The 22,792-nt window shown below is 43.3% G+C and overlaps 1 protein-coding gene across 1 annotated transcript in view; it reads right to left on the bottom strand.

The window, feature by feature from the left end:
* The window catches only part of LOC306928736 (copine-5-like), a gene marked incomplete at both ends in the record, with an annotated part of 380,797 nt that overhangs the window by 173,098 nt on the left and 184,907 nt on the right, over positions 1 to 22,792 (bottom strand). The window contains one exon of the mRNA XM_079509009.1: positions 19,037 to 19,113. Coding sequence (XP_079365135.1) covers positions 19,037 to 19,113 — 77 coding nt within the window. The remainder of the gene's footprint in view (positions 1 to 19,036; positions 19,114 to 22,792) is intronic.

Raw genomic sequence — 22,792 nt, 5'->3', positions numbered from 1 at the left:
GTGCTGTGAGTGTGAGTGCGTGTCTGTGTGTGTGAGTGTGTGTGTGTGTGTGTGTGTGAGTGTGTGTGGGGTCATGCCAGCCTTGCACTGTCTGACACGAAGCCTGGGGAACATAAACCCATTTTGGACTGAGGCCGATCCTAAAAAAAAGAAAGTCTTCTATAAGTCCTAAAAGTTGGCTTCAAAATAACAAAATCCAAGTATTTTTTTTTAAAGATTTTCTTTCTTTTTCTTTCTTTCTTTTTCTTTCTTTCTTTCTTTCTTTCTTTCTTTCTTTCTTTCTTTCTTTCTTTCTTTCTTTCTTTCTTTCTTTCTTTCTTTCTTTCTTCTTTTAGTCACTTAATATATATACATTCCCCTTTGAAACACATCTTAATTGCGTCACCACCGAGGACAGGCCTACAGGCCTACTGTACATACCATATAGATATGCAGCCCACAGTACGTTGTAATAAATAAGCCCACCTGGGCTTTCTTAGTGTTTCCATCCTCAGTGATGAATTGACTGTATGTCGGAATGTGCTGCTCTTTATGTGCTCTTTTTTTAATGTCACCAAATAAAATCAATCGAACAATCAATAATCCTCAGGGCCCACAGGGTGCAGACCATAGTGATCCGTGGGTCGGCGGTTCGAATCCCGGCTCCTCCTCCTGTCCACATGTCGAAGTGTCCTTGGGCAAGACACTGAACCCCACCCTGCCTCCAATGAGTCGGTCGGTGTGAGCTCGCCACCATTGGTGTGTGTGAATGTGGGAAGTGAGGACGCTGGCGTCGACTGTTCGCTGCTTCACCTCCGAATGTATGAATGAATGAACCATTGTAAAGCGCTTTGAGCACTTGGAACAGCGCTATAAAAATGCAATCCATTATTAATAGTAGTATGCTTTGCCTGCATTCATATCACATCTGTTTTTCCCCCCTCTGTGCTGCTATGACAACTGCATTTCCCTTGCATGATCAGTTGAAGTCTGCCTGCTTGCCTGTCCGCCTGACCCACTCTACTACAGCATTTAGAGCTCTCACAGCACATCGCACCACTCTACTACAACATTTAGAACTCTCACAGCACATCGCACCACTCTACTACGACATTTGGAGCTCTCACAGCACATCACACCTCTCTACTACAACATTTAGAACTCTCACAGCACATTGCACCTCTCTACTACAACATTTAGAACTCTCACAGCACATCGCACCTCTCTACTACAACATTTAGAGCTCTCACAGCACATCGCACCACTCTACTACAACATTTAGAACTCTCACAGCACATCGCACCACACTACTACGACATTTAGAACTCTCACAGCACATCGCACCTCTCTACTACGACATTTAGAGCTCTCACAGCACATCGCACCTCTCTACTACGGCATTTAGAACTCTCACAGCACATCGCACCTCTCTACTACAACATTTAGAACTCTCACAGCACATCGCACCTCTCTACTACAACATTTAGAGCTCTCACAGCACATCGCACCACTCTACTACGGCATTTAGAACTCTCACAGCACATCGCACCACTCTACTACGGCATTTAGAACTCTCACAGCACATCGCACCACTCTACTACGACATTTAGAGCTCTCACAGCACATCGCACCACTCTACTACGGCATTTAGAACTCTCACAGCACATCGCACCACTCTACTACGGCATTTAGAACTCTCACAGCACATCGCACCACTCTACTACGGCATTTAGAACTCTCACAGCACATCCTTGGAGGTACCGAGTCTGCATGGAGGCCACATTTCTTCAGTACCAATGGCGTTGGGTTATTGGCCACAACACCAGCACCAAGGGGACAGCCGTCCGCACCAACTGCCATTGGTCCGACAAACGACAACCTCCTTCAAACCCTAACCCCAAACACAGGTGCAGCGCATGTCCGGGGTGACGAATGCTCTGTCAGAATTACGTGCGGATCCCATGGTCAACTACGTCGTGGCCGGTGAGCTGCGTGAGGTCAAAGGCGAAGATATAATATACGCCAGGTGGACACAAGACGGCACTCAAGAGGTGCGGAATGTACTATATACAGTAGTTCCAACATGGAGTCTGTGTTGTCTACTGTACGGTACTGTATAGTTCCAACATGGAGTCTGTTGTCTACTGTATGGTACTGTATAGTTCCAACATGGAGTCTGTTGTCTACTGTACGGTACTGTATAATTCCAACATGGAGTCTGTTGTCTACTGTATGGTACTGTATAGTTCCAACATGGAGTCTGTTGTCTACTGTACGGTACTGTATAGTTCCAACATGGAGTCTGTTGTCTACTGTACGGTACTGTATAGTTCCAACATGGAGTCTGTTGTCTACTGTACGGTGCTGTATAGTTCCAACATGGAGTCTGTTGTCTACTGTATGGTACTGTATAGTTCCAACATGGAGTCTGTTGTCTACTGTACGGTACTGTATAGTTCCAACATGGAGTCTGTTGTCTACTGTATGGTACTGTATAGTTCCAACATGGAGTCTGTTGTCTGTACGGTGCTGTATAGTTCCAACATGGAGTCTGTTGTCTACTGTATGGTACTGTATAGTTCCAACATGGAGTCTGTTGTCTACTGTACGGTACTGTATAGTTCCAACATGGAGTCTGTTGTCTACTGTACGGTACTGTATAGTTCCAACATGGAGTCTGTTGTCTACTGTACGGTACTGTATAGTTCCAACATGGAGTCTGTTGTCTACTGTACGGTACTGTATAGTTCCAACATGGAGTATGTTGTCTACTGTATGGTACTGTATAGTTCCAACATGGAGTCTGTTGTCTACTGTACAGTACTGTATAGTTCCAACATGGAGTCTGTTGTCTACTGTACGGTACTGTATAGTTCCAACATGGAGTCTGTTGTCTACTGTATGGTACTGTATAGTTCCAACATGGAGTCTGTTGTCTGTACGGTACTGTATAGTTCCAGGATGCAGAGCACAGTGGCCGTGTGCTAATGAAACCACCACTCATTTAATTTCAGTACTTTTACCATCAATACAATTAAGCCGAGGAGCAGTGTGTCAGTGTGTGTGTGTGTGTGTGTGTGTGTGTGTGTGTGTGTGTGTGTGTGTGTGTGTGTGTGTGTGTGTGTGTGTGTGTGTGTGTTTCCTCACCGCTCCGGTAAGTACTGTACAACTGGACTTTATAAACATCCTTGAGCAGAACCGCTGTGGGGGTAAACATACCCCACCTTCCTTCTATTGCAAGGCTTTGCATGAGCGCACGCATCTCTCTCACACACACACAGACACACACACACACACACACACACACACACACACACACACACACACACACACACACACACACACACACACACACACCAGTTCGTATGCAGCCCTGAGGTCGTCGGGTCATTATAGATCTGCCAACGCAAGACGGTCTCAAGAGCATCACCCGTCGTCTTCTTCTTCTTCTTCTTCTTCGGTACACACATGTAAACTCCTCCGTGTGCATCTCCTCTCTATCCTATCTGTCACTCCGAGAGAGAGGGTGCACACGTTACCAGACGGACCGACGTCGGTAAGCAGCGGGAGTTAGATTAGCAGCGAGGGTTTTACAGCGTTGTACAGTAGAGTTCTCTGGTATACAAGATGGACAGCCCTGGGGGAAGGATGTACACATCACAGCTTAAGTCAAGCAGCGATGCTCCCGTCATATTATCCCATTCAGGACGGGAACCCCTTTTGGTGTTTTAAGTATTATGTTATACTTTAGCCGTTGAAAAATATCAGATCTACAAGCTCGTAGCGCGGCACCGAGTGCCGCGCTACGAGCTTGTAGGTCTGATTTTTTTTTTAAATTGTGAAAATGAGGCACATCATCTTTGAATATATTTTCACGAATATTTTTTTTACGCATATAGTTGCTTCTTGGAGGGGGGTCCCTGGAACAACATATTTTCAGATGGGGGTCGGCGTTGGCAAATTACATGTTGGGGGTCCTTGACATGAAATAGTGTGAGAACCACTGACATAGAAAAATATATGTTTTCAGAAAACTGTCATGATTTAGAAGACTTTTTGTAGAATCTGGTCGCGGGGCTAAATGTGTTAAGCTAGAGTTCACAAAGGTCACAAAGGTCAACTATAGTATCCGACATGGTTCTGCTCTGAACAACGACATACTGTACAGCCAATTGTTTCTCCAAAACAAATGAACTTCTCTCCTGAAATGTGTCAAAGCAATTCTCGTGGAGTCAGGGAGGTCAGCGGAGAAGTAAAAGTAGCCTATACTTAGTTACTTTCCACCACTGACCAACAGCAACAACATGGTACATACTATAGAGATATATTGCTAGGTCCCGGTATAACTGGCACTACAGACGGCAGAGATGCTTGGTGTGCAGGTGGTGGATATATCCAGCGTGTACAAACAGAGATGCTTGGTGTGCAGGTGGTGGATATATCCAGCGTGTACAAACAGAGATGCTTGGTGTGCAGGTGGTGAATGTATCCAGCGTGTACAAACAGAGATGCTTGGTGTGCAGGTGGTGGATATATCCAGCGTGTACAAACAGAGATGCTTGGTGTGCAGGTGGTGGATATATCCAGCGTGTACAAACAGAGATGCTTGGTGTGCAGGTGGTGGATATATCTAGCGTGTACAACCAGAGATGCTTGGTGTGCAGGTGGTGGATATACCCAGCGTGTACAAACAGAGATGCTTGGTGTGCAGGTGGTGAATGTATCCAGCGTGTACAACAGAGATGCTTGGTGTGCAGGTGGTGAATGTATCCAGCGTTACAAACAGAGATGCTTGGTGTGCAGGTGGTGAATGTATCCAGCGTGTACAACAGAGATGCTTGGTGTGCAGGTGGTGGATATACCCAGCGTGTACAACAGAGATGCTTGGTGTGCAGGTGGTGGATATACCCAGCGTGTACAACCAGAGATGCTTGGTGTGCAGGTGGTGGATATACCCAGCGTGTACAAACAGAGATGCTTGGTGTGCAGGTGGTGGATATACCCAGCGTGTACAACAGAGATGCTTGGTGTGCAGGTGGTGAATATATCCAGCGTGTACAAACAGCATGGTTGAAGAGACACGCTTAATGAAATGATAGACAGACCGTCAACCATAACGAACAGCAGCAGGAATAGAAACATTGTGCGGCTTCTCTGCCGTCGAGCAGAAACCATGTCCAAATTAAAATATTAACTTTTCAGGAAATTGAAAAAAAGAAAGAACGCAATCGCACTGCCTCGTCAAAGTCCATATGGTGACTTTATACATTGTTAGGAGGGCTGTAACGATATAGTAAAACAAAGTCCATATGGTGACTTTATACATTGTTAGGAGGGCTGTAACGATATAGTAAAACAAAGTCCATATGGTGACTTTATACATTGTTAGGAGGGCTGTAACGATATAGTAAAACAAAGTCCATATGGTGACTTTATACATTGTCAGGAGGGCTGTAACGATATAGTCCATATGGTGACTTTATACATTGTTAGGAGGGCTGTAACGATATAGTAAAACAAAGTCCATATGGTGACTTTATACATTGTTAGGAGGGCTGTAACGATATAGTAAAACAAAGTCCATATGGTGACTTTATACATTGTCAGGAGGGCTGTAACGATATAGTCCATATGGTGACTTTATACATTGTTAGGAGGGCTGTAACGATAATAAAACAAAGTCCATATGGTGACTTTATACATTGTTAGGAGGGCTGTAACGATATAGTAAAACAAAGTCCATATGGTGACTTTATACATTGTTAGGAGGGCTGTAACGATATAGTAAAACTAAAATAGGGGTTTAACTACTTAAATGTCAATGCATTTTAAATAGTTACTGTATCGATTTTCAAATCATTGAATCGTATCGTATCGCCATAATGAACCAATATCGTCCATGTATCGTATCGTCAACCATGTATCGTATCGTCAACCATGCATCGTAACGTCAACCATGTATCGTATCGTCAACCATGCATCGTAACGTCAACCATGTATCGTATCGTCAACCATGTATCGCATCGTCAACCACGTATCGTATCATCAACCACGTATCGCATCATCAACCATGTATCGTATCGTCAACCATGTATCGTGGTACGTATCGTAACACTGTAAAATGTATCGTTACGCCCCTAATTGTTCCGTCACACATTTCTGGGAGGAGGGGGGGAGGCACTTGGTTTTGACGAAACAGCCTTGCGTGATGGAACTTCAACAACTCTACTTTATGTGTGACAGTGTCTGAGAACTCCACTTCAACCCCTACTTCAACAACTCTACTTTATGTGTGACAGTGTCTGAGAACTCCACTTCAACCCCTACTTCAACAACTCTACTTTATTTGTAACAGTGTCTGAGAACTCCACTTCAACCCCTACTTCAACAACTCTACTTTATTTGTGACAGTGTCTGAGAACTCCACTTCAACCCCTACTTCAACAGCTCTACTTTATGTGTGACAGTGTCTGAGAACTCCACTTCAACCCCTACTTCAACAACTCTACTTTATGTGTGACAGTGTCTGAGAACTCTACTTCAACCCCTACTTCAACAACTCTACTTTACTTGTGACAGTGTCTGAGAACTCCACTTCAACCCCTACTTCAACAACTCTACTTTATTTGTGACAGTGTCTGAGAACTCCACTTCAACCCCTACTTCAACAACTCTACTTTATGTGTGACAGTGTCTGAGAACTCCACTTCAACCCCTACTTCAACAACTCTACTTTATTTGTGACAGTGTCTGAGAACTCCACTTCAACCCCTACTTCAACAACTCTACTTTATGTGTGACAGTGTCTGAGAACTCCACTTCAACCCCTACTTCAACAACTCTACTTTATGTGTGACAGTGTCTGAGAACTCCACTTCAACCCCTACTTCAACAACTCTACTTTATTTGTGACAGTGTCTGAGAACTCCACTTCAACCCCTACTTCAACAACTCTACTTTATGTGTGACAGTGTCTGAGAACTCCACTTCAACCCCTACTTCAACAGCTCTACTTTATGTGTGACAGTGTCTGAGAACTCCACTTCAACCCCTACTTCAACAACTCTACTTTATGTGTGACAGTGTCTGAGAACTCCACTTCAACCCCTACTTCAACAACTCTACTTTATGTGTGACAGTGTCTGAGAACTCCACTTCAACCCCTACTTCAACAACTGTACTTTATGTGTGACAGTGTCTGAGAACTCCACTTCAACCCCTACTTCAACAACTCTACTTTATGTGTGACAGTGTCTGAGAACTCCACTTCAACACCTACTTCAACAACTCTACTTTACTTGTGACAGTGTCTGAAAACTCCACTTCAACCCCTACTTCAACAACTCTACTTTATGTGTGACAGAGTCTGAGAACTCAACTTCAACCCCTACTTCAACAACTCTATTTTATGTGTGACAGTGTCTGAGAACTCCACTTCAACCCCTACTTCAACAACTCTACTTTATTTGTGACAGTGTCTGAGAACTCCACTTCAACCCCTACTTCAACAACTCTACTTTATTTGTGACAGTGTCTGAGAACTCCACTTCAACCCCTACTTCAACAACTCTACTTTATGTGTGACAGTGTCTGAGAACTCCACTTCAACCCCTACTTCAACAACTCTACTTTATTTGTGACAGTGTCTGAGAACTCCACTTCAACCCCTACTGCAACAACTCTACTTTATGTGTGACAGTGTCTGAGAACTCCACTTCAACCCCTACTTCAACAACTCTACTTTATGTGTGACAGTGTCTGAGAACTCCACTTCAACCCCTACTTCAACAACTCTACTTTATTTGTGACAGTGTCTGAGAACTCCACTTCAACCCCTACTTCAACAACTCTACTTTATGTGTGACAGTGTCTGAGAACTCCACTTCAACCCCTACTTCAACAACTCTACTTTATGTGTGGCAGTGTCTGAGAACTCCACTTCAACCCCTACTTCAACAACTCTACTTTATGTGTGACAGTGTCTGGGAACTCCACTTCAACCCCTACTTCAACAACTGTACTTTATGTGTGACAGTGTCTGAGAACTCCACTTCAACCCCTACTTCAACAACTCTACTTTATGTGTGACAGTGTCTGGGAACTCCACTTCAACCCCTACTTCAACAACTCTACTTTATTTGTGACAGTGTCTGAGAACTCCCCTTCAACCCCTACTTCAACAACTCTACTTTATGTGTGACAGTGTCTGAGAACTCCACTTCAACCACTACTTCAACAACTCTACTTTATGTGTGACAGTGTCTGGGAACTCCACTTCAACCCCTACTTCAACAACTCTACTTTATGTGTGACAGTGTCTGGGAACTCCACTTCAACCGCTACTTCAACAACTCTACTTTATGTGTGACAGTGTCTGAGAACTCCACTTCAACCCCTACTTCAACAACTCTACTTTATGTGTGACAGTGTATGAGAACTCCACTTCAACCCCTACTTCAACAACTCTACTTTATGTGTGACAGTGTCTGAGAACTCCACTTCAACCCCTACTTCAACAACTCTACTTTGATTGTGACAGAGTCTGAGAACTCCACTTCAACCCCTACTTCAACAACTCTACTTTGATTGTGACAGAGTCTGAGAACTCCACTTCAACCCCTACTTCAACAACTCTACTTTATGTGTGACAGTGTATGAGAACTCCACTTCAACCCCTACTTCAACAACTCTACTTTATGTGTGACAGTGTATGAGAACTCCACTTCAACCCCTACTTCAACAACTCTACTTTATGTGTGACAGTGTATGAGAACTCCACTTCAACCCCTACTTCAACAACTCTACTTTATGTGTGACAGTGTATGAGAACTCCACTTCAACCCCTACTTCAACAACTCTACTTTATGTGTGACAGTGTATGAGAACTCCACTTCAACCCCTACTTCAACAACTCTACTTTGATTGTGACAGAGTCTGAGAACTCCACTTCAACCCCTACTTCAACAACTCTACTTTGATTGTGACAGAGTCTGAGAACTCCACTTCAACCCCTACTTCAACAACTCTACTTTATGTGTGACAGTGTATGAGAACTCCACTTCAACCCCTACTTCAACAACTCTACTTTATGTGTGACAGTGTATGAGAACTCCACTTCAACCCCTACTTCAACAACTCTACTTTATGTGTGACAGTGTATGAGAACTCCACTTCAACCCCTACTTCAACAACTCTACTTTATGTGTGACAGTGTATGAGAACTCCACTTCAACCCCTACTTCAACAACTCTACTTTATGTGTGACAGTGTATGAGAACTCCACTTCAACCCCTACTTCAACAACTCTACTTTATTTGTCTAAGTACTTGTTTAGACAGAAGCCGGTTTCCATTTACCATTTAGACAGATTTATAGACGGTAAACACCTGCACTTTGTAGCACTTTGTTTCCCTGCCACTCTGCACTTGAACCTGTCGTTGACTTCAGTCCTCCTCTGAGTGTCTGCTAAATGCCTCAATTAAATTGCAAATAGCAAATCGCACAAATGATGTGACGATAGCGTCAGCTCCTCCATCTCCTTTTTGCCGGAGGTAAGGTAAGGTATAAGGTAAGGTAAGGAACACGAGCTGAAATTCACTCAAGCCTAATCTTCTAAAACCAGTGGATCTCAACCATGTTGTGGATCGAGACCCACTCAACTGAAAATCTCAAAAGCATTTGAACGATCAATCAATCGTGTTCTGGCTTGGATCAATGTAGTATACTTTAAGTTCCTATCAACACTATCACAACGGATAGATAGATAGATAGATAGATAGATAGATAGATAGATAGATAGATAGATAGATAGATAGATAGATAGATAGATAGATAGATAGATAGATAGATAGATAGATAGATGTTATAATATTATTGATACAATTAACAATGTTATTGTTTTGACAGTTATCTGGGGGCCCACTTGTAAGCAACATCCCCAGATTCCTCACAGATCACCAGTTCTAAGAGCCCAGAACAGGCAGCACGGCGTTCATAATTCCTCCAACAACAACAGATGCATTTGGATCACATCATCATCATCTGAATTACGGTGGCCTCGTAGCAGCACGTTATCTGATGACGGACGGACACACAAAGGGCTGGTGACACCTCCGTGACCCCCCCTACTTTAAAGCTGTATTTAGTGCTCACGCCCAAGTGGAGCGGACACAGAAAGGGGTGATTTGGGGTAATTTCGCACAGCTCTCTGCCCTTTTACTCTGATTACAATAATTAGCTGTTCGGGAAAAAAAACATCTGTCAGATGTGCACTCGCTCGGTCGCCCGGCCTCTCTCTCTCTCCCTTCGTCTCCTCCTGCTGTTAATCCTTCGATTAGCACATTTTCGACGGGAACCCCTTTTGTTGTTTTAAGCATTAAGTTATGCTTTAGCTATTGAATAGCAGATCTACAAGCTCATAGCGCGGTGTGCCGCACTACGAGCTCGTAGGTCTGCTATTTTTTTAAATCGTGAAAATGTGGTGAAAATATTTGAATATATATTCTTTCAGAGCGTTTTTAACTCAAATCTTTGCTTCTGGGGGTCCCTGGAACAACATATTTTCAGATGGGGGTCGGTGGCCAATTACATATAATCTTGGGAGTCCTTGACATGAAAATGTTTGAGAACCACTGACATAGAAACATAGGGTTTTTCAGAAAACGGTCAGGATCTTTGGACAGAATCGTCCTAAATGGATTAACGTGACTATCTCTTGTTATCCTTTCTAAGCCACGCGGCTCCTCTTCTTCTTCTTTGTGCCCAATTTTAGGAAGACAAAAAGACAAAGAGAGGTTTCGTTTAACCCATTTTGGACGGACGTCGAAATTTAAAAAAATGTTCTTCTAAATCATTAGTTTTCTGAAAACCCCCATTGTCAGTCGTTCTCAAACTATTTAATGTCAAGGACCCCCTGAATTATATGTAATTGGCCGCAGACCCCCCATTCTCAAAATATGTTGTTCCAGGGACCCCCCCAGAAGCAAAGATATCAGTTAAAAACGCTCTGAAAGAATATATTTAGATTTGCGCCACATTTTCACGATTTTTCAAAAAATAGCAGACCTACAAGCTCGTAGCGCGGCACTCGGTGCCGCGCTATGAGCTTGTAGATCTGCTATTTTTCAATAGCTAAACTATAACATAATGCTTACAACACCAAAAGGGGTTCCTGCCCAGAATGGTTTAATTACTTTTCCATTCCAAATCGCTACACTTGGTCTGTCGATACAATTAATGTGTGTATTCTCTGTGTTCATGTCAAGGCGTATAGTGGGTTTGTCCATAATGTGTGTATTCTCTGTGTTCATGTCAAGGCGTAGTGGGTTTGTCCATAATGTGTGTATTCTCTGTGTTCATGTCAAGGCGTAGTGGGTTTGTCCATAATGTGTGTATTCTCTGTGTTCATGTCAAGGCGTAGTGGGTTTGTCCATAATGTGTGTATTCTCTGTGTTCATGTCAAGGCGTAGTGGGTTTGACCATAATGTGTGTATTCTCTGTGTTCATGTCAAAGGCGTAGTGGGTTTGTCCATAATGTGTGTATTCTCTGTGTTCATGTCAAGGCGTAGTGGGTTTGTCCATAATGTGTGTATTCTCTGTGTTCATGTCAAGGCGTAGTGGGTTTGTCCATAATGTGTGTATTCTCTGTGTTCATGTTAAGGCGTAGTGGGTTTGTCCATAATGTGTGTATTCTCTGTTCATGTCAAGGCGTAGTGGGTTTGTCCATAATGTGTGTATTCTCTGTGTTCATGTCAAGGCGTAGTGGGTTTGTCCATAATGTGTGTATTCTCTGTGTTCATGTCAAGGCGTAGTGGGTTTGTCCATAATGTGTGTATTCTCTGTGTTCATGTCAAGGCGTAGTGGGTTTGTCCATAATGTGTGTATTCTCTGTGTTCATGTCAAGGCGTAGTGGGTTTGTCCATAATGTGTGTATTCTCTGTGTTCATGTCAAGGCGTAGTGGGTTTGTCCATAATGTGTGTATTCTCTGTGTTCATGTCAAGGCGTAGTGGGTTTGTCCATAATGTGTTCAAATACAATGTCCATCTTTTTGCCAGAGAATCACTGAGTCATCACTGACTCAGTCATCACTGACTCATTTATATCCATAATAATAAAACCTGCACTATCCACAAGTTTCACACGTATTTAACAATTTACAATTTACAATTTAGGCACTTAGCAGACGCTCTTAATCCAGAGCGATTTACATTAAGCAATAACAAAAAGCATGGCAATACATCACATACATAAAAAGTATTTATCATGAAACATGCGTAAGCTAAGAACGTAACAGTGGAGTATCTATATAAACTATACTATACTATATAAATACATGTGTACTATAAAGTGCTATGACTACATAAAATGCAATTCTAGTGCTGTCTACATAATGCTATAAGTCTGTTTAAAATACTATCTAAGTCTACATAAAGTGCTATATTTAAAATACTATCTAAGTCTACATAAAGTGCTATATTTAAAATACTATCTAAGTCTACATAAAGTGCTATATTTAAAATACTATCTAAGTCTACATAAAGTTATATATTTAAAATACTATCTAAGTCTACATAAAGTTCTATATTTAAAATACTATCTAAGTCTACATAAAGTGCTATATTTAAAATACTATCTAAGTCTACATAAAGTGCTATATTTAAAATGCTATCTAAGTCTACATAAAGTGCTATCTAAGGGGCTAGTGCTGCGGGCCATGGTGGAGTCTGAAGAGGTAGGTTTTCAGACGTATTTGCTAAATAGTTACTGTGTCGATTTCAAATCATTGAATCGTATCGTATCTCCACAGCGACACAATATCGCCCACGTATCGTATATATCGTCAACCATGGCTGTTAAAATGTATCGTCACACGCCTAGAACTAAGTAGATGTATCGTCACACCCCTAGAACTAAGTAAATGTATCGTCACACGCCTAGAACTAAGTAAATGTATCGTCACACCCCTAGAACTAAGTAAATGTATCGTCACACCCCTAGAACTAAGTAAATGTATCGTCACACCCCTAGAACTAAGTAGATGTATCGTCACACCCCTAGAACTAAGTAGATGTATCGTCACACCCCTAGAACTAAGTAAATGTATCGTCACACGCCTAGAACTAAGTAAATGTATCGTCACACCCCTAGAACTAAGTAAATGTATCGTCACACGCCTATAACTAAGTAAATGTATCGTCACACCCCTAGAACTAAGTAAATGTATCGTCACACCCCTAGAACTAAGTAAATGTATCGTCACACCCCTAGAACTAAGTAAATGTATCGTCACACCCCTAGAACTAAGTAAATGTATCGTCACACCCCTAGAACTAAGTAAATGTATCGTCACACGCCTAGAACTAAGTAGATGTATCGTCACACCCCTAGAACTAAGTAAATGTATCATCACACCCCTAGAACTAAGTAGATGTATCGTCACACCCCTAGAACTAAGTAAATGTATCATCACACCCCTAGAACTAAGTAGATGTATCGTCACACGCCTAGAACTAAGTAAATGTATCGTCACACCCCTAGAACTAAGTAAATGTATCGTCACACCCCTATAACTAAGTAGATGTATCGTCACACCCCTAGAACTAAGTAGATGTATCGTCACACCCCTAGAACTATAGTAAATGTATCGTCACACCCCTAGAACTAAGTCATGGCTCCTGGGGGAACCCAGTGTACTCTCTGCTGCCCCATCTGGCGGAGTCAGGTTACCTCTTTTCACCCTCAGTTTAAATTTACAGTAGTTATAACTTGTCTGATATACTGTATCAGTCTGAAAGGAATGAAATAAAATAATTGTGTTCCACCACAAACTGTGTGGTGTATTTGTAGCCGATGGATGGATGTGTGTGTGTGTGTGTGTGCGTGCGTGCGTGCGTGCGTGCGTGTGTGTGCAGAGCGCAGAGCGCTCTTTGCTCATTCAATAACCTTCGATATAACAGCCTCAGAGCCTCAGGGTCTCGACAGAGAAACAAACTTAAGGATTTAAAGCCTTAAAGTGCTTTTCAAGGAGAGAGACGACTGTCGGGGGTCGAAGAGAAGAAGAAAGACTAACTGTTTAACTGGCTTGTAGTTTGCCGACGGGGTCGAAGAAAGACAAACTCCTCGATATATTTAACTAGCTCTTATTTTCTGCAGGGTGGTCGAGGTTTGGCGTGTGTGCGTGTGTGTGCACGTGCGTTCTTCTTTTTCTCCTTTTCACTGCTTCCCCTCCGTAACCTCCCTGCTTCCCCTCCGTAACCTCCCTGCCAACACCATTAGCTTCTGCCACAGCGGAATGAGCCGCGGAACACCCGCGGCAGTCGCTAGTCTTTCACGCGGCAGGACACTCTAACCCCAAACCCTAACCCTAACCTTAACCCAAACCTTACTTCTAGTAAGACTAAAACTTAATTGCCCAGACTCTTCTTCAACAAAGATGGCGAAAGCAAACATTCTTTGTTCGGTACTCATTAGGCATGCCGCGGTTTACCGAATTTCGGTAATACCGCGACAGGAACAGCCACGGTGTTGATACCGTGAGATTTCCGAGCTTACGGTATTTTAATACAGCGTTGGTGGGCGGCGCATGCTGCGCGCATGCAGTGCAACTCCACTCCCAGACTAAGGCAAAACATTTATTTTCACCACACAGCTGCAGTAGATTGAAAAGTTGCTTCCTACCTTTGAGTTAGTGTTGCTGAAAGACACCCAGATCCAATTGTATATTCCATATTTCCACATGTAGTAAACTAAAAGTGTGAACTGTCAACACAGAGACACGCAGTTGTGACCATGCGCAGATTGCACTACCTGGAGCAGATTGCTCCAGTGTGCAGGGTACAAAACGGCCATTAGGGGGAGCCATAGTACAGTGAAATACAGTGGGGAATAGCTATTGATTCATTGATTGAATACTTTATTGGCAGAAATGTAATCACTATAGGGTACAGTCAAACACATGTCCAAAGGGATCACTGAAAAAAGTCCTTGCAGTCTTGTTTCCATTCGGTCCTGGTTAACCAATTCATAATCATGACAAGTCACATGACAAATAACAAAATTCAAATTATCATAAAAGGTAAAAATAAAAATATAAGATATGTAGGCCTACAGGTTGGGGAACAAAAAAGGGCTTATAAGGAGGTGGGGTAGTCACTAGACATAGGTGGGGGGGGGGGGGGCAATCTTTTTTTTTTTTTTTTTTAATATAAATACCGTGGAATACCGAGGTATAGGTTTTCAATACCGGCACCGTACCGTACTGTAAAATCTCATACCGTGGCATGCCTAGTACTCATACAATAGTATGGTACAAAACACTGAAGTCCTTAAACCAGAAACCTAACCTTAACCTTAACCCAAACCCTTACCTATTCGACACTAAGCAGAATAACAAACATGAAAATAAAGAGGAACTTTGCAAATAGGACGGATGACCTACTAAACGGATACAAAATTATACCAGCATAGGAAGAACAAAAACTGTACCTTGTACATAGCAAACTAAAGGAGACAGACAGACCGATACGCAAGAAACCGGATTACTTCAGACCTAAACAACAGGTGAAAAATAGAACCACAATGAGAATGGTGGGAATAAAACAAATCATACAGGCTAATACTAGTAACTGTGTCTATCTAATTACATGCAACAAGTGCAACCTACAATATGTGGGTGAAACTAGGAACACAATAGCAGATAGACTAAACCAACATAGATATAATATAAAGAATGCAAAAGAACATTATTAATTGTACAGGATTTCATGACCCACGGAATTAGTGCCTTGGAAGTTTGTGGATTAGAATCTAATCAAACCTGGACAGAGGGGGAAAGGAGATATGCAGAGAAGCAGTGGATTTTAAAATTAAACACCACATTTCCACAAGGCTTAAACAATACCAATCCATTACAGGAAACAGGGTAGTAAACAAACCATTAAATGCCAAACTTCTAAATTGCTCTTAATTAGAGCAGAGCCAGGACAATAGCAGAAACACAAAGCCATTTAGATTCAAAATCAGACCATGATCTGATGGTAAACCTTAATTGCCCAGACTCTTCTTCAACAAAGATGGCGAAAGCAAACATTCTTTGTTCGATACTCCTACAATAGTATGGTACAAAACACTGAAGTCCTTAAACCAGAAACTTAACCGCAAGCACATCTCAGCAACGGCCTGAGCCGCACACACACACACACACACACACACACACACACACACACACACACACACACACACACACACACACACACACACACACACACACACACACACACACACACACACACACACACACACACACGCAGTGATATTATTGGTCTGGACATGTCAGGCTACTTTTAGCACGTTGAGTTCAGAGGCTGATGTGCTTTCTGCTTTGTTATGCATGCAGGTCCTGCACCAGCTTAACCAGCACAGCAAGGCGGAAAGCCTGCATCATGTATGAGTAGCATTAGGCGGAACCCGGGCCTCCCACTCGCCAGACCAACGCACAACCTGTCTTGCCAACAGGGCTGAGCCCGATTAGCAGGGCTGTTGCAGGCTGGGTCTTGGCTGGGGGGCTACAATCACCCCTCAGTCTTTGAAGCACGTCCTCGCACTTCTCACTTCACACCACGTGATATCGCTCACGCGAGGATATCACGCTCCACGTCCTGCCGACTACGCCAGATTGTAGCATTACGCGGAAAGCGGGGATTGAACCCGGGGCTCCCACTCGCCAGACCAACGCGCAACGCAACCTACCGTGCCAATAGGGCTGAGCCCTGATTGGCAGGGCTGTTGTGGGCTGGGTCTTGGCTGGCTGGGGGCTGCATATGCACCACCAAGGAGCAGCATTATGGTCTTAACCAGCCACAGCAAGGCGGACGGCCTGCATCATGTATTCACCACGGAGGAGCACAAGGTCTTGGACTGAGGCAGGGATTTACATAACGATGCTGTCTGTCTGTCGGGGCAAAAAATAACCCTGTATCTACAAAGCCAACATGCAGAAAGTACTGGAAAACAAACGGCTGATATTGACTTTAAAAGTGTTTCAACTGGTCGGCCAAATGCGATATCTGCAAATAATTGATATTACACTAATTGATATTACACTGATTGTAAATAATATGTTTTTGTGGTATAGGCCTAAATGTTTATCCCCCAAAATCATGAAGGGTAATTTGACCTTTGGGATAAATAAATTAATATTAAATAATAATATTTATGGATTGCATTTTTATAGCAATTCTCTATACGTAATCAAAGCGCTTTACAACGGTCCATTCATTCATACATTGGGAGGTGAAGTGGCGAACAGTCGACGCCAGTGTCCTCACTTCCCACATTCAGACACCAATGGTGGCGAGCTCACACCGACCGACTCATTGGAGGCAGAGTGGAGTTCAGTGTCTCGCCCAAGGACACTTTGACATGTAGCCAGGAGGAGCCGGGATTCAAACCACCGACCCATGGATCATTGGACGACCTGCTCTACCTCCTGAGCCACATGGATCATTGGACGACCTGCTCTACCTCCTGAGCCTCCGTCGCCCCTAGCCGCTATAAATGGATCACCAAAGTCCAGCTGGGACAGAAAAAGACCAGTGACCTTATTGTTTGCGAGAGGAACGGGCAGAGGAACGGGCAGAGGAACGGGCAAACAACAAGCCTTCAGTCTGTAGAAGAGGAACGGGCAAACAACAAGCCTTCAGTCTGTAGAAGAGGAACGGGCAAACAACAAGCCTTCAGTCTGTAGAAGAGGAACGGGCAAACAACAAGCCTTCAGTCTGTAGAAGAGGAACGGGCAAAACACAAGCCTTCAGTCTGTAGAGGAACGGGCAAACAACAAGCCTTCAGTCTGTAGAAGAGGAACGGGCAAAACACAAGCCTTCAGTCTGTAGAGGAACGGGCAAACAACAAGCCTTCAGTCTGTAGAAGAGGAACGGGCAAACAACAAGCCTTCAGTCTGTAGAAGAGGAACGGGCAAACAACAAGCCTTCAGTCTGTAGAAGAGGAACGGGCAAAACACAAGCCTTCAGTCTGTAGAGGAACGGGCAAACAACAAGCCTTCAGTCTGTAGAAGAGGAACGGGCAAAACACAAGCCTTCAGTCTGTAGAGGAACGGGCAAACAACAAGCCTTCAGTCTGTAGAAGAGGAACGGGCAAACAACAAGCCTTCAGTCTGTAGAAGAGGAACGGGCAAACAACAAGCCTTCAGTCTGTAGAAGAGGAACGGGCAAAACACAAGCCTTCAGTCTGTAGAGGAACGGGCAAACAACAAGCCTTCAGTCTGTAGAAGAGGAACGGGCAAAACACAAGCCTTCAGTCTGTAGAGGAACGGGCAAACAACAAGCCTTCAGTCTGTAGAAGAGGAACGGGCAAAACACAAGCCTTCAGTCTGTAGAGGAACGGGCAAAACACAAGCCTTCAGTCTGTAGAGGAACGGGCAAACAACAAGCCTTCAGTCTGTAGAGGAACGGGCAAAAAACAAGCCTTCAGTCTGTAGAGGAACGGGCAAAAAACAAGCCTTCAGTCTGTAGAGGAACGGGCAAAACACAAGCCTTCAGTCTGTAGAGGAACGGGCAAAACACAAGCCTTCAGTCTGTAGAAGAGGAACGGGCAGAGGAACGGGCAGAGGAACGGGCAAAAAACAAGCCTTCAGTCTGTAGAGGAACGGGCAAAACACAAGCCTTCAGTCTGTAGAAGAGGAACGGGCACAAAACAAGCCTTCAGTCTGTAGAGGAACGGGCAAAAAACAAGCCTTCAGTCTGTAGAAGAAGCCCAGAGGAACGGGCAAAAAACAAGCCTTCAGTCTGTAGAAGAAGCCCAGGGTAAATTTGAGCTTCTTGCACAAATAATCGATATGCAATTTAAAATGTAGGTTTTTATCCAAGCAGAAACCAAGGTATTCGTAGCGCTCCACCCACTCAATGGGAGTTCCATCCAGAGTGCTGATATATTGCCAGGAGCTGGAATAGCACTTGCAGTAAAACATGCAATGCAAAGTACTGTTTCCAACAGACAGCGAAAATTACAAAAGGTGAGATTGGTGAAATAATATGTACTCACATTAGTGGCTTCTCCAGTCGGCTGGCTGGTGAACCCACGATCTCCCCGAGAGTACAAAACATCTGTCCCAAGAAGTCCTGGAAGCGAGGTGGGAAACAGGAGAGGATCAGTTGGATGGCGGCCAGGAATATATGGAGCATCTAATGCCAAGTTCACACTAGCAGATACGAAAGATACAAAGATACAAAGAACCACAGCATTATGTGTAGCTTTGTATCTTTGTTGCTGAAACCAGGCTCAACGTCTTTGTATCTTTGCTGCTGTTGATGGAGTGCCACATTTTTTGTATTTTTCCAGTTTTCCATGTGTCTATGAGGTGACAGTACTTCATTAGACACCCTGGAGTCGTTGTCATGTGCAATGATGTATTTCCCTTTGGATTTAGGGTTTCTTCCTGGAGGCTGAACCCTTGACAGTCAAACGTGCCAATGAAGAAAACAGTAATATAGTGACATCACTTTATCAGCCCCTCCCCTAAGGGGGTTAGGGGAGGGGCTGATAAAGTGATGTCACTATATTACTTTTTTGTATTTATCATACAACTACAGCCGTGGGTGCGGCTTCAGTTCAGGTGGATCACCACCCATCACCACCCACCAGGCAAACCAGGCATACTTAATGAACTGGTGGGCATGTCCACATATAAACTACATTTTAACAAATACTATACACGTTTTTTTTTTTAAATTCTTCCCACTTATATAACAATAAGACCTGGTGATCATGTTTTAGGGTGGAACAAAATCATGGCACTCCATCTTTAATATCTTCATGCGTCGCTTGCTTCAATTGAAAAGCAGTGGTAGACTTTACATCTTTGTAGCTGCCAGTGTGAACTCAGCATTACAAACACACATGGGTTGGTGAGGTGAAATGTAGGCTACTATACAGTGTTGTTTCCCAAACGCTTTTAGTTCAAGACCCAAAAATAGAAACTCTGTCTCTCTCTCCGGGTACCCATGCATACGGTACATCATGAATTAAACATGTGCCTTTCTGTGTGGAGTTTGCATGTTCTCCCTGTGTCCCCTAGGGTAGGGGTTCTCAACCCATGGGTCCCGACCCCTCAGGGGGGTCGCCAAATTATTCCCAAATTATTTTCATTTTTTTTGCAACTGAATCGCTGGAAAATGGAAATGAAGAGTTTACATATAGTACACATAGTACATGCATACACCCTAATAATTATATCTGGTGATTTATGGTGTATTGTCTCTATTATTAAGGTTATTGTAGCAGTCAATTTATATTGGGGGTCGGGAAGGGGCGGGGCAGGGGTCACGAGACATTGCCAAAGCATTTCCGGGGGTCCCTGGCCAAACACGTTGAGAACCCATTTTCACCTATACCCTAGAGTCTAGGGTATAGGTGAAAAGAAGCATCTTGGACTCCTCATGCATAGAAGGAAGCATGAGGTCAGTCCGTTGCTCTCCCCAGGATGGCAGAGGAAGTGTAGCGCCCAGGATTACATTAGATAATTGACACTGGGTTGCAAAATCGTGGGATAAAAATGTAGAGAACACAATGAAACACATTGGACAGCTGCTATTTTCCACTCTTATAAAAGGTAAGCTTTGACAATTATTATGAAATTTGTTGTTCGATTTTTTGGAAAATGTGCTGGAATCATTTTTGAAATAATTGTTTTACGCACATTTTTGTAAATGAGATATTGTCTGTCCTGATGAAGGTCTAATCGACCGAAACATCAACCTAATAAAGAGCAACATTTGGCCAAGTATCCGACAGTATAAAGTATTCTACGCACCTGTCACTAGCCTTCTGTCACTAGCCTTCTGTCACTAGCCTTTTGCTTAAAATTAAGATTTTTACTCATGCATCGCAGAAAAATGGGTCTGCGATACAAAAAATGGGTCCCAAGTTCCAGCCCATCGTTTGAGAAACACTGATGTAAAATGACAGGCCTGCAACCATTATGTATTTTTGTAAAAGTAAACATTTCCCAGCTGGTTCCCTCCACAGAAAGCACAGGGGATTCCTCCATTGGATTTCTAATTTTTTTTTATTGCCGAAAATAAACTCTGTGTACACAAATGTATGATACATACAGTAGGCTACAGTACACATTTTGTTCAGCAAGGCAATCTTTGCATCGTTTTTTATGACGGGCAAAATACAATAGAAAAAAATCTGTTTTGTATTGTTGCTCCCCATTCCCTTTCCCCAAGAGGCCCACAACAGAAACAAGCCTATAATGGCTCGCTTGTGTCTCTATCCTTTTTTATGTATTTTCAATAAAGTAATCAATCAATCAAGCAATGATTTATTTAATTAAAAGGCTATACATGAACTACATTGCATGACCTCAAAGTCACTTTGAGCAGAGGGAACTGGAAATGCAAAGTTGCAAATTAGGATTACAAACTTTGACACTCTATTGCAGGCTGTCAGACAAGGAGGAGATGTACATGGGTGTTTTTGAGGGCTGATGGTAAACACAACAACGTCACATGATTTCACAACAATAACAACAACAGTGAGGACAGGGTTAAAGGAACAGAGGCCTCATGCAGTTACAAACCCCTGCATGGTACGAACGTGTGTCTCGTGTGGAGATTGGGTCAAAGATAATATCTGGCTGGATTACAGTATACAGTAAGGCCATTGTTGTGTTCAGATTATGTTTGGCATCCACCCACTAGAGGGTGGTAGTGTGGTGTGTGTAAGACAAGAAGGAAGGCAGGTTGTGTCGCTGTGATGCATGTGGACTGTGGAGATAGAAGTAAACAGACCGGTCTCCTAAATACTTCCCTGTGATTTATTTATGCAACTTAATACTTTCAGCGCCATTGGCGAAGACCTTTGTCAATTGAAGCCTAATTTTGATACTAACACTTAACGCCATTGCCGAAGCCCTTCAGCAATTGCGCTTTTATAGTGCGTTCGATTGCTCGACCCATAATGCTACTTACATTAGCCGTTTAGCTAGCTGTGTTGTTAGCACAGCACTGGATCGCTCATCTTAGATCGTCGTCGCCATAATAATCCATTCTATCCATTTTTTTCAATCACCTGTATCTCCTATTCCTTGTCCCAGATTAGATGGCATTTTGGTCAAAACAGCGTTTCTTTGACGGCACAGAGCTGACGATCTAGAGCTCTGCAGAGCTCCGGTCTGGATTCACAATGTAAACAAGGCCGGCCCAGCTCCGTGTAAATTCCTAACTTAGGACTACTGCTAGCGGAGCGGAAATGGCGGCTTTTCAAAATAAGAGCTCAAAATGTGCTGGCTTTACAGACCTTCTCTACACCAAAAGTCAACATCGTTGCGGAGAGGTACCGTTTTAGGCAGCGTGCTCAGGCTGTGGGTGAGTCAATTGATCACTATTTGGCAGCGCTACGGGAGCTCGCCAAGACGTGCAATTTTGGCGCCATGGAATCTGAAATGCTACGTGATCAAATAGAAGACATGCATGTCCCGCATCCGTGAAAAACTGTTGTCTGAGCACGAATTAACACTTTATAAAACTGTCACTTTAGTCAGAACAATGGAAACGGCTATGGCTGATGCCAAGACGTTTATGGAAACGAGTCATGTTAATGCAGTGTACAGACCAAGGACTGTCTAAAGAGGACGAGACGCGAAGACAACATGGCGTCGTACGGGCGACGCCATGTTGCTCACATGGTGCTCCATGGAAGGAAAGAAACATGCGCAGTTGAGACCAGGAAGTTGGACATGACAAATCATAGATATGGCGCAAATGGCCCAGCAGATGGCGTGATGCCAATGAA

The sequence above is a fragment of the Electrona antarctica genome (assembly GCF_951216825.1).
Source record: "Electrona antarctica genome assembly, chromosome: 8".
NCBI classification, from domain to species: Eukaryota; Metazoa; Chordata; class Actinopteri; order Myctophiformes; family Myctophidae; genus Electrona; species Electrona antarctica.
Note: the sequence above shows the minus strand (reverse complement) of the source record. Positions and strands in the feature narration are given on the sequence as shown.